At 36.6% G+C, this 13,631-nt stretch overlaps 1 protein-coding gene across 10 annotated transcripts in view; it reads right to left on the reverse strand.

The window, feature by feature from the left end:
• Nucleotides 1-13,631, reverse strand: part of RYR2 (ryanodine receptor 2) — a 378,221-nt gene that overhangs the window by 170,421 nt on the left and 194,169 nt on the right. For all 10 annotated transcript variants that reach the window (XM_086877715.1, XM_086877706.1, XM_086877711.1 and 7 more), the window contains 4 exons: nucleotides 12,574-12,669; nucleotides 6,291-6,409; nucleotides 5,683-5,816; nucleotides 1,475-1,716 (listed from right to left, as the gene is read on the reverse strand). In XM_086877715.1, the coding sequence (XP_086733841.1) occupies nucleotides 1,475-1,716; nucleotides 5,683-5,816; nucleotides 6,291-6,409; nucleotides 12,574-12,669 (591 nt within the window). The remainder of the gene's footprint in view (nucleotides 1-1,474; nucleotides 1,717-5,682; nucleotides 5,817-6,290; nucleotides 6,410-12,573; nucleotides 12,670-13,631) is intronic.

Here is a 13,631-nt window from a genome sequence, read left to right on the forward strand (position 1 = left end):
TTCAGGACTGGAGAACCAAAAGTAAATTATACATGATTCTCATACAGGCTTGGTCCAGAACAGAAACTTGGGGGCAGAAATTGTTGTGGTTATTCATTAATACAGTAAATGTTTCATGCTAAGAAGGTTATTCTTAAAATGCCATTGCATATTCTTAATATGCAGCCTGGGACTGTGGAAGCAAAAGAAAGGCCATGATTTTCAATATGCAACAACTTAAAGTTCTTCCATGTTTGAGAGGTACACATGTGTTACACAATTATATTAGTGAAGAAAGACCACAAAAATATTTTCAAATTTACCAGCCGCATCCACTACAGACAGAAAAATTTGCAGACGCAAATGTGGTCTGACTTGGTTTTTTTCAGCAGGAATACTGACTTGAGAACCACAAACAAGCGTTCATTTTTTCTGTTGTTACATTTCTGACTGAAAAGTTTGTAGTGGGAAGAAGAGTAATTTTGACTTTCAGTAATCTTTTGTTTCCTCCCTAAAAGTGACCTTAAGTACAAAAGTTATCTTGGTTAGCTCATTGTTTTCTGGGTCTTCTCTAATAATACCTTTTCTGTCAAACTCAGTAACAACACTTGGAATGATACCATTAATTATGCATCACTGTTCCAAAATAACTCTCACTATACAAAAAGGCTAAGTAGCATCTTCTTCCCTAAGATGCTGCTCCAGTTGATATGCTATTATTTATTAATAAAATCCATTGCTATTTTGAAATGTAAAACTGCATTCTTTTCCAAGTGTCAAGTCAGAATAACTCAAAACTGCAAAAAACTTTGGAGGATGCAGCTGACTCACTAAATCATCTCTCTTGTCTACTAAGGTGCTTTAGAAAACCTGGTCATATCTTTATAGTGGAAAGAACTGCCAATCCAATGAGCCTTGCAATAGTCAGTCTTAATGTATGCAAATAAAATATCATTACATAAAAAATATTTTGTTTTAAATGTATGGCAAAAAACATATTTAAAAATCTTCTTCACCTCTAAAGTATCTCTGAACTTCTGAAGAACCATATAAAAATCTGGCTTGAAAAAAAACCAAACCAAAAATCAAGTGTCCTGTTACTTAAATCTCTCAGACTGTTCTTACACTACCACATCGGAATTATAAATCTAGATGACTGTTATACTTCAATTATTGCAGCTTTAAAGTCTTAAATAGAATTTTTATAGTTACCATGAACACACAGTCTGCCTACCCACCCACCCCACAAAATCCCAGGCTGAAATGCAAATTATTAGTCTACCTGCATTACTTCATACAAACCAATTTTTTTAAAATACACAATGACAGTTTAAATCATATTCTGATACAGGGTACTGTTTCTGTATGTTCCAAGTGTCAACTGAAATAACTAATTCACTTTGCTGTTGTTGAAACCAAATTCACTGGGATTGCAAACACAATTATAATGCTTAAACAAAAATAAACAACAACCACAAAGTACCCAAGAGAATACCTGACCACAGATGTAGCCCATCAAAGCCATAGGAATATAAGTCATCACCAACACCGTTTCCTCCCCACTCTGCTCCTCCTCCTGGGTAGGGTGAGTAGCCTTCTGTTGAAGCCCAGCCCACGCGTAGATGAGTTGATTCTGCAGTCACAAAGGGCTCTAGATGGTCCACCATAAGTTCATAATACCATTTTCTGTATTGGGCTGAGCCTTCACTAATCCCCAAGAAGATGTTGGGTCGCATGCTTAAACAGAAAAAATAAAAGTAGTTATTAAAATCTTATCTCAAGGACAAGATGAACTGCTTCATACTTTTCATTGACTCAAATTTCAAGCTTGTTTTGTGTGATTGAAACAATAGAAGTAATTTTACTTCATGGAATCACAGAGATTACCAGATTGGAAAAGACTGCAAGGATCATCTGGTGCAACCTCTCTTGACAAAAGCACAGTCAGGACAAAGATGGTCCAGCACACTGTCCTGCTAAATCTTGTAAGTGTCCAGTGTTGGGTAATCCAACCATTTCCCCATCAAGATTATTCCAATGATTGATTCTTCTCATTATGAAAAATGTTACTGTTTTCTCCAAGCAGAATCTCCCCAGCAGATACTTGTACCCATTACCCTTTGGCTTTTCCATGTGACTCCCAGATGTACCTGATCCTCTAACTGGAAAAATGGAAAAAAGGGGCGGTTTCATCTCCATTACTTTTCACTTCCACTCCCAAAGCTTTATGGTCTTTCTTGATTCTATCCAGGTTTCAGCTTGCTGTACCATTTATGCCCCCATGAGAAGAGCAACAATGGATAGCAATCTGTGCTCTGGACAAGTTGAGGCACCCTCTAGGCAACATCTCAGACCTTAGGTCCCAGAAGGCAGCATATTTAGTTATTTATTCATTCATTTATTCTGGTAAAAAATGGCCTATACATTTAAAGTAAAAAAAATGTTTGCTTTAGAAACTGAAACAGTATCCTCACTCAGATGCCAATAGCAATTGATTTATGTGTTTCAACAATTAGTAGATGATAAATCCTGCAAAAAAATCACAGCTATTCACCAGTTACCAACGTAAGCGTAGTAAGTACACATTTCAGGTTTAATTTTACATAGCAAACTGCATTCTGTAACACTAATTATCCATTCAAAAGAATAGCATTTTAAAAGATACAAAAATGAAGAGTCATTCTATTTCAAAATTCTCTTGTACCTCTTCCTTCTTTTGTTCCAAGTCCTGAATAAGTCAGTAATTTGCAGTGGTTGTAGAAATCCTTAATATCAGTGTGGTGTTCCTACTGCTACTGGTTTTACAGTACTTCACAACACTTCTTAAAAAAGGCAAGCAACTACTGTGCTATTCAGTATCTAGTTGAAGAGCAATATGCAGAGTCATATCTAAAGGTCATGAGGGGGAGAAAAAAAAGGAAAAAAAAACTAGGCTTGTCTGTGTATCCTAGCTCTGGAGCAGACAGCAGAGTGCTTGTGGAAGTGCAGGCCACATAGCTTTCTCAAGTCCTGCCTGAGAAAGTGGCCTGGGAAGTTTTAAGGAGGATTTAAAACAATCCTCAAAGACAGAAAACAGCCTTACAGCCTTGTCTCTTGTTTTCTTTGCAGGAGAGGTCGAGGTGATGTGTGCCCTGCTGACCAATGATGGTAATGTAGTAGTTTACTAACAAATAAGAGTTTTCTTTCTGTACTTTCCATGTATCAGTCTATAAAACAGACCTGAAGTAATAAACTAGGAGAAAATTCTCCTAATCGACTCCATGAGAGTCTGTGTCGTTCAATCTCGCCGTTCCTAATAGAGCGACACTTGTCTAATATGATTTTGGAAATAATATTGAACATAGACTCTCATCCCAAAAAAATCTGTCTCCAGACAGTCGTTTCTGTGTCAGCTTTGTACTAAGGAAGACATTCAGTCTTAAATTAAAGCCATAGAGAACAGAAGTATGCAAAATCAATACTAGCTATATTTCTTCACTGGTTGGTTACCCATATTGCAAAAAATCTTTTAAACTTCTAGACTGAGTGTATGTAGCCTTCACATTTCTCCACTAGATTGGGCTATTACTTGTATAAATATTTTCTTTTTCCATTCAGGCTGACTATTCAACAAAAATGTATCCTTGAGCTAGTCCCAGTACGCTCTCTGGTAGAGGGAATGCAGGGAGAAGAAGAAGGGCTGGTATGGATAGGTGGTTAAATACAAGTCAGTGTAAAAGCAGGCTTTACTGATCTAGATGCTTATAAAATAACAAGTTTTATCGGGTAAGTCCAATAAACTTTCCTTCTAGAAGCATATGTGTTGTCTTTTGCCAAATGCTTAAGTATAGATACTATTCACATTGTTCCAAGTCAAAAATTTAATGTCCTTAAAACAAAATGTGTTTGAAAATAACTATCTTCCAGAAAATTTATATTATTCATAAATTATTAGCAAGATCACCAATTGAATATTTTCTGCCTGAACACAGAACCTGACTATGCTTTTATCCAGAATTCACAATCTAATCAATCTAATCAGCCAAATTCCTCTTGTTCAAAAGAAGTTTGTGAATAGAATTTTCCAGTTCCCTGAAAAAGTATGTTAAAAAGCAGTATCTTAGAAAATTCCAGTAACACCTTAGATAGTCTTTTTGCCAAATATTTTTGGATCAAGGTATATATGCCTTAGTCTAACACTAAATTTCTTCAATGATTCCTTGGTCTTACTGACTTTTTAAAAAATATTTTTTTTCCTTACAACTGCAAGAATAAAAATCTTCTCATTCACAAGCAAAAGCAAAAATATGGAATAACTCATTTGCTTTTTCTCCCAACTTATTTGGGAAAGACAAGTCTTCGTTCCTTGTATAAGATCCAAAGTCATCCCAGAAGCTCAATCATGAACTGCAGAATCATTGAGGCTGGAAAAGACCTCATCAAATCAAACCATTTAATCAAGTATCTTCATGACAACGAAACCACAGCACTAGGTGCCCTGTCCTGTCATTTCTTGAACACATCCAGGGATGATGACTCCACCACTTCCCTGGGCAGCCTGTTCCGATGCTTAACCACACTTTTCATGAAAAAAATTACTCCTGATGTCCAATATGAACTTCTCCTAGCGCAGCTCGAGGCTCTGTCCTCTTGCCCTGTCACTGGTTGCTTGGGAGAAGTCCAAGAAGCCAGAAGAAACTGGCTACAGCCTCCTTTCAGGGATTTGTAGAGAGTGATGAGGTCTCTCCTAAGTTTACCCTTCTTCAGAGCCAACAAACCAGTTTCCTCAGATACTCATCATGAGGATTGTGTTCCAGACTCTTCAGCAGATCCATTGCTGTTCTCTGGACATGCTCCAGCACCTCCTTGTAATGAGGGGAGCAAAACTGAACACAGTATTGCAGGTGTGGCCCACCAATGCCAAGTTAAGAGACACTCAGTTCCCCAGATCCTGAAGCTTTAAGTAGCCCCCTTATAATATACAGTGTGATGTTTTAATGGTTTTCAGCATCTAATAAATCCTATGAACTCTGAATTAAAAACTGTGTTTCAACTTTCATTTTCAGTCAATGATTGAGACATTTAAAAAAATGAGTGAGATTTGAGACAGAAGAAGATCCCACAGATCTTTACACAAAGCCACATTCTTTGGCCTCAGCAACCATTAAAACTCTGGAAAAACATTTACTTAATAATATTTGTAAATGATACTTTACTAATTTAAGATGGTACTACTAGCTTCATCTTGTTATTACTGTCTGCTTGAAGGTAGCTTCTAAAACTCTCTCTGTAGAAGGAACTACTAGGGTGAAGGGACTCTAAATATTCTAGGCATTGGTGAAGGTGTTTGGCACTAAATTCTTAATTTTGACCAAAGGTGACCAGGAAATCCTCACAATTTCATAAATAGAAAGGCAATCACAGGACACCAGCTGACAATACTTTGAAAGCACAGCTAGATCTAGACCATAATCTTTAGAAGCAGCTACAGCTTTGCAGACTTAGAACGGTTTAGGGTAGCTACACCTTGTGACAGCTCTCTCTGACCCACATTTCAAATTTAAGCACTATGGGCAAAAAGAATTTAAAATCCTTTCAAGGATAAAATATCATAACAAAAGTTTTGGAAGTCAAAGAGATTTTCTGTAGTGACTATTTCTTTTAAGCCCAAGTTGGTTTTTTAACTTTGTTCATAGATATGAGATTTTTTTCTTTTTCATGTACCTGCTCACATGGTTGACAAGGCGTGTCTGTAAGAGCAGATCTCTTCCTGGCAGAAGATTATCACAAATTAGATGTTGATTGGACCGCACAGCTACTCCATGACAAACACAGAGAGAACACAAAACATCCAAAACCTGGAAAGAAAAAAATTCTTTTAATCTTAAATACTTTTTCATTATAATGTGTAATTATTTCAGGCAATGTAATGCTCTACACCTTGTTACTGGAAGACATGTAATGGCATGTAATTCATCCAACACAGTGGTTTTATTTTAGAACAATTCTGAAATTCTCCTAATGTTAAAACATTCTTCCCACTTCCCTCACAAATTGTTATGTATCAATGTCTTTGACTAAAAGAAGGTATTTCTCTTATGTCTCTCTGCTTCTTCCAACTGCTCATATACATTTTAGGATAAGTTTATTCCTCATTAAAACAGCATTATTATTATTAAACAAATAATAAATAAATAAACAAATAAATAAATATAATTAAATAAACAGTTTATTCCTCATTGAAATAGTATTAAAGTATTTGAAATTAACTTCCACACAGAAGAATGAGCTTGCCTTGTTCATCTAAATGTACTTGTTTAGTCTTTACCTACCTTATGGTTTCTTCCATGCTTGTCCAAAAGACAGATGATTGATTTAATATGTCCTTCCTTAATAATGTTTAGTGCTTCTGGGCTTTCTACCAACACACAATGTAAAACCTCTAGAATTCCTGGGGGGAGAAAAAAAAAGAATTACCTCATAGAAGTGCATATAAAGTCATAATACATATACTTAATCATATACATAAATAAGTTCCTAATCTGTTGCTCATGAACATGAAATAGTTTCAAAAATCATTGTATATGACAAACAAATAAAGCAGCAGTCATTACCATGAAGCATCATTAGCCTTGAAGTGTTTCTCTGCAATGGGGAAATGAAACAATCTCCCATGTGTACTGGACCAAATGAACACCCACTTTGGGAAAGAGAAATATTGTACATGTAGTTCATCATTATCAGTTGCTACAGTTGTGGTCTCAATAAGAAAAATCAAAGGGGCTGAAGGAAAGCTAAGAAGCAGCCTTAAATCTGGAGATATTAAATTCCTATTAGCAATGTACAGCTCTCATCATTCTGTGTTCAGCCCTTTATTCAAGCCACGTCTCCAAACACTCAGCTTAATCCTTGTAAAGCAAAATCCATAGCATGAGTCTTCTGCTCTTTGCCGTGCCCTTTCCATTCAAGGAAATTGTAGCACCACAAACTCCCCTTGATGTGGGAAAAATAGTGGTTTTGCCTGATGGTTCTGTCTCAGTGAGAGTACTCTGGCCTTTCTTTGATCCTAGTGAGGAAGAGAACATCAGCCACTACAGACAACCTACAGCACCACCACCATTTATCCCCATACTATTTAATGTTTTTTTTCCAGAGGTCTGAGGGACACAAGCTGTCATCACTAATAAAGAGTAGGGATTACTCAAGGACTGGAAAGTAGAAAGGGTGGAAGACAACAGATACAGTGATAATTTGACTCATCCAGTAAACAGGTTTCAAATAAAACTTGTAGCTTAATATATTTGTAGACAAAATCATGCATATTTAAACAGAAAATGCAGGTAGATAATGAGCTAGAGGTGAACTCCCAAAGTGATTCTATAGCCCTGAAGGTTTAAGCTCAAGAAGCCCTAACTATAAGTAAAAGAACATACTAAACCTGAATTTGGCAGTGGTATGATCTGTGTTGCAATAGATGTACACTTCCATTATTCCACCATTCTATGATTCTATGAATACTGACAGTAACAATATTGCTAAAAAGGATGGAAACCTAAGAGTCAGGAGAGTCAGCTAAAAGAGCAGATGCTCTGTGGCAACATAGCAGTAGTACAGTCCATCCAGCCTGCCAACTAAACAAGGTCAAGGGCCACTGATCATGGGATAAGTACCTAGGGAGGTCAAAAAAGTGTTACAAAACTTCCTTAATCTAGAGGGGTAATGTAGAACAAGATCAACAATTTTGTGTGTCCCAGTGATCTGAGAATGCCCAAAATTCATTACATTCAAAACATGGTAACTGGACATTTGCCACCTCTCATTGTAGCACTGAAACACACTTTATCAATATAAATAGTAATCCAGTATTAAATGACAACAAATAAATGTGGTAACCATATCCTTGGAATTTTCTATCGGTAGAGTCATAACCTCTTGTCTTAAAATAGTACAGGGTTCACTTTGTTGGCTTAACATTTTCAATAACATAATTAAAAATATTTTGAAGAGTAAACATTCAATAATAAATGCATATTATCAATTAGATCCTGCTGCCCCAGCACCTTCTTGAATTACTATAGCATCTTAATGCTGATTACCAAATATGTTTTGTTCCCTGTGTTTTAGAAAAATATGGCATATGAGTGAACTGCGTCTGTTCAGACTGATTACTTTTAGATTGTGTGCAATAAAGACAAAAACTTGTTCCAATTTCACTGAAGTTGCTCAAGACAGCAAAGCAGTAAGCATTTGAATCTAATACAATTAAACAGTATGATATGCAGAGCTCATGGTAAGGAGAGTGAAAATTTTCTTAATGACTAACAGATGAAAGAAAGCATTTATTTTCAGGACAATGTGTTGACTCTTCTAATGCCAAACTGTGGAATACAAGAATAAAATGCATTCACTTAAAAAAAATCCTCAAAATCTGGTATTACTTGGTGGTTCCAAAAACCTTTACTTGGAGGATATTTGTGTTAAAGAAACTTCCCTGTTCAACCATTCAGGAGCCACTCTGTTCCGACACTAGTTGCTCTGGGTAGTGAACCTCTTGACATGCAGCAAGAACTCTGAATGCAGTAATATTGGCAATACTCATTTGCTCTGGGTTTCCTGCTAGGAACTAGACCATCACTCTTGCACTGTCTGAGCTCAGACCATGGCCCCTTTAGAGCTACACACCCCACACTTGCACAGTCAGAACAGGTTTCCTTGCCAGCTCAACCCTAAGTTTCTCATAGCAGAGTCTCAGATATCCCAATGCTTAAAATAATTTCATTGTGGTGCATGACTAACAAAATAACAACTCAAGCTGGGTCCTAGTAAGCACAGATCCTCAATTCAGCTGCTCAGAGCATGGTGCTAGTAACACCAGGTCTATGGGTTCAATCTCTATACAGACCATTTACTTAAGAGTTGGACTCAGTGATCCTTTTAGGCACCTTTCAACTCAGAACAGTCTGTGAGTCTGTGGGCACCTGGGCTTTTATACCCTTACTGTCTAAGCCTGAGGAAATCTGGGAGTCTTTGACTCTGGCCATGTCTCTGAGTGTCACCTACCTGGGTCAAAGGTTCCTGGGACCTTTGCTTTGCTAAAGCTCAGCAGTTCAAGGCTCCTCATCTCATCCAGAGCTCAACCAGCAGCTCAACTCCAGGCTGCAAACTGCACTGAATGTATTCCTCAACACTAAATTACTAACTTGCGGCATTCTATTTTTTTACCTATTTTTTAATGCCTTTAAAATTATAGTAGGGCTAGTTAATTCCATCTGGAATATATTTCAGAGTGAAAGACTAATCTAATCTTAATTTATGGAGTGAAGAGACAGCTGAAGCATTTGCATGGCAGCTCTGTGATATCTCACTTCTAAAATGGTCTACTGTCGGACATATTTCTACTTGGACAGATAATAATTTTCCTTCTTTTGCTTCAGTGAAGCTTGGGAAATGAATCAGTTTCTAATTTGTACAATCAATTCACAGTTGCTGTTTATGCATTTAATGCCTTGTTCTATTTTCATAACACTTTTAGTTCTAGGACAAGGAAAAAAAAGTGAAAACAGGAATTTTATAGATAATAGTTGGTAGCATAAAATCTTTATTGCAATACATTCAAGACAACACATGCAGGAGATGTAAGTGACAACTTTAACATTGAAGGTGAACTTAATGTTGGTGTGATTGACAGAACATGTTTTTTCCTCATAAACACTACCTTAGGAAAAAAAAAAAATCTTTTATGTGAATATATGTAACCAAGTATTCTTAGCATAATGGTTTAATATAAGCCAATATTTCTCCCTATTGAAGATCTACCACTATAAATTGAAACAGTGACTATCCTCAGCCCACCAAGCCAAATAAAGCTTAAAATCTGGCAAGCAAGCATCCCACATAAAATCACAAAATTACATTTACATACTAAAAGCTAAACCTACTGTGCCTCTCAAGATAACTAAAGCACAGCCAAATTAGCATCTTTTATAACTGACTCTCTCAAAACCAGGAGAAGTCCTTATTATAAAATCAGTTTTGGAGGCAACGTGGAAGATATGTTACCAATACGCACAGGGATGGAGTACAAGTGACCTAGTTCCTAGCAAAAAACTCAGAACGAATGAGTATTGCAAATATTAGTACATTCAGAGTTCTTGCAGCATGCCAGGAGTTTCACTACCCAGAGCAACCGGTGTCAGAACACTCTGCAGTTTACAGAATGCATCTCATACCTCACTATGCTATCATAAACAACTAAGTTTTTAATTTTCAAATCTTACTGGTTTGAGATTAAATTTTAAAGATATATACACAGAAAACAGAAACCATGTAACACAGCATTTTTAGAGCTGTCATAAGAAATTTCATCATGAACCTCTAAAAGTTAAGAGATAGGTTTTGCATTATTTCTAAAAGCCCATACCCTGAGAGTTTCAGAGGTAAAATTAGGTCATTTAGGAAAGATTTTTACCATTAAGATCTTGTGATATACATTGAAAATAAGCAGGTTGTAATCAAATCCCATCAAATGTATAATTGTGAGATCATTCTCCTTAAATTAATGCTGTCATACCTAAGGTGGAGCATAGTGGAAAAATAATTTCACTTATGATTTTGACATTTTTCAAATGCTTGTTTCAGTTTAAATTCAGTTACTCAAATGCTCAATAGAGCAAGGAGATGACAGCATCTAGAGAGGAGTTTCCCCAAACAATAATGTAAACCAACACAAACTACCTTCAGTTATGACATCAGTTTAGTTAGGATCACCAACCCGAGTGTGCCAGCTGCAATGACAGGATGATCTGCAAACCTCTAACTAGACACCCGTGCTGTAAGCAGCCATCTGAGTCACCAGCTGAGAAATGAAGCAGTGATACAGGAAAAGATTCCTATGTTCCTGTTGCCTCAACTCTTGAGCTGCTCAAGCATTCAGAGCATAAACATACCAGCCTGAAACAGATCAGGTGCATGCCAGAGTAGGAAGTAACCCTGCAGTAAAACAGGTCTCCTGCCCTAAGGCCATAGATTTCAACTAAAACACAAAACAAAACTCTGCAAAAGTACTTCCATAAAACATTGCTGTCTGGAGGGGCTCAGGTGAGAAAATGCTTCGAAATCTCTATACCAGTCTCAGCCCCAAGAATAACTGACTTTTGAACTCTCTGCTTGACCCAAGAGTTGACAAAGGGAAAAACCTGCAAGAGGAGAAGCATCAGTGTGTAACTGCTCTTTACAATGCTGCCAACCACCGCAGATCTTGTCAATCAGCCAGTGAATGCCGTGCCAGTTTACCCTCAGCTCTGAGAAGGAGAACACTCCTGCCACTGACATTTGACAATATTTTCCCATGTTGTCTGTCAGTTCATCTCAGGAACAGATTTATGGCAAATAAACAAAATGCCCATGAATGTTTAATGACAAAACTGAGGGGAACACAAACACCTCATTTACTACAGGACACATCTGTTCTCACAGCTGCTGCTGATCCATTGAATACAACCTAGGTAGGAAATTTATTAATATATGCCAAATGGTGTCCTGCACTGAGACAATTTCTAGAACCACATGGAATAATCAGCAATATCAGGTTATTTCTCATTTATTAATGCCACTGTAAAAGGCTGCGCTATGCCTGTGACTTTTTTTTTTTTTTTCCAAATGTTAACCAGTCTAATATAAAACAAAGAACTTTTGCAATGGGAGGACATATATCTTTCCTAGACTTTACATTTCCAAGACTCCTGAGCACACAATGAATCTGTGGGAGATATATGATTGAGGAATGGAAAGAATCATATGGAAAATTCAATTTCAGTTCCTGAGGAAAACTCTTTAATCAATCATTATGTTCATTCCAGCTAATGGAATAACACATGACACTAAACCAAGAAGATGATGGGAATAAGTTACAAATATGTAACTGGAGAGATACTACACTGTTATTGTAACTATATTTCCCATTGGCTTGACTATAAATCATCCTGCCCTTTGAACTTACTGTAGCATTACAACAAAGCAGTCTTGAAAGGCTCTCAAGAAGCCATCTTCCAAACAAATTGTAAAAAAAGTACTATAGTTAAAGCAAAACACTATCAACTGCTACTGAAAAATATTTCCTGTTAACTTTGGATACAAATTTACACCTCAGGAGCAAAAGAGGTGATTCAAAAGGAAATGTATATATTTTACATAGGTAAACAATGTTAGGAAAAATAAATTATATCCATTCCATATGACTTTTGTTATATTTAGTTTGTTGCAAATCCTGAAAAGCATGCAGACTTACAAAGAAAAGGGAAGATACTAGAATCAGAAAACAGCTTAATACAACATACACTGTTGAACACCTATTTTATCAGATGCATTGTTTGTCTGAATTAAAAGGTAACACTACATCCAATTGGTAAAGAAAAAGGCAAGACTGCCAGAACTTAAAGTAGAAGTACAACTGAAACCAGTATGTAAAAAATGTCACAAATATAAATCTCACTTTATTAACATAATTTACTCTCTCATAATAAGAACTCTATTATAATTAGGCTGAACAAGTATATCACCAACTTTAAAGAATTTAGAACTGGTCAAATAAAGAAGTTGAAATGCAAAAGAGCATACCAGAAGAGGCTTCCAGTCTTTCTAATCTGCTGATCAGCCAATCAAGAGATCCAGAAAACTGAGCACAGTTTTTACGATTTCCTCGAATCAGAGCGGCTATTGGGAAAAAGAGAGCAAGCAAGAGAAATTAAATCACAGTTACAAGTGCATTTAAATTGAAATAATTCCTGTCTTGTCAGAAAGGATCCAGTAAAATAGATAAGAGTCTTAACCTTTAATTATTGATGTTCTAGATTAAAATTTAAATAATATAAGTGATAGTTAGAATTCAGCATAATAAATACCTTTGGTATCAAATTGGCCTTTAGGGAATTTGAATTGTTTTGGCTCTGCAATCATCTCAGTAATCCCTACACAATGCTCTACAGGAAAAAGCCTGTACTTACACCACAGAAATCAGCTGCTACTATAGAAACAAGTTGCTGGAAAACAGTATTCTTGTATTGACAGAAAACATTGCAAAAGCAGAGGTTGAAGCCAACAACATAGGTGATGAATGCAAATTATTTTCTATTGTTACAATAGATCTGTTCAAGAGTAATAGGAAGTAATAAGAAGTAAAACAAGATGGATGTCTGAGAACTGTTTGCTATAATTTTGACAAGGATGTAGGGAGGAAGTAACTGCTTTGACTCTGTTTCACCCTCATGCTTTAAGCTGAGGATTGAAGTAGACTGAATCATGCACTGACTTGGTGGGTACAACTGAATTGATATCTCCCTGAACACTGCAGGCACCCACAAGCTTGCCCTGTCCTGGATTACGTGCATCTGCAGGTATGTGCATACACACAAGCTCTCAGAGAAGCATCTGCTCTAATCCAAGAGAGGACTGAGGCACAAAGATTTCTGTTTGGTGTGTGGAACAGCACGAACTGGCTTTCATGAGATTGTTTCCCAGTGCTGCCAACAAATTGTTTCAAACTGGAATTATTTCCACCAGCAGAGACTGTTGGTCCTGCTAAGAGGCAATGGCCTCTCAAAAATCTGCTTTGTTGTTGCACAAACTCACTGTATTATACTGCAACTATGTTTTTATGCTTTATTTATAAAGGTTAA

Source organism: Cyanistes caeruleus, chromosome 2 (genome assembly GCF_971803275.1).
Source record: "Cyanistes caeruleus chromosome 2, bCyaCae1.hap1.1, whole genome shotgun sequence".
In the NCBI taxonomy this organism is placed as follows: Eukaryota; Metazoa; Chordata; class Aves; order Passeriformes; family Paridae; genus Cyanistes; species Cyanistes caeruleus.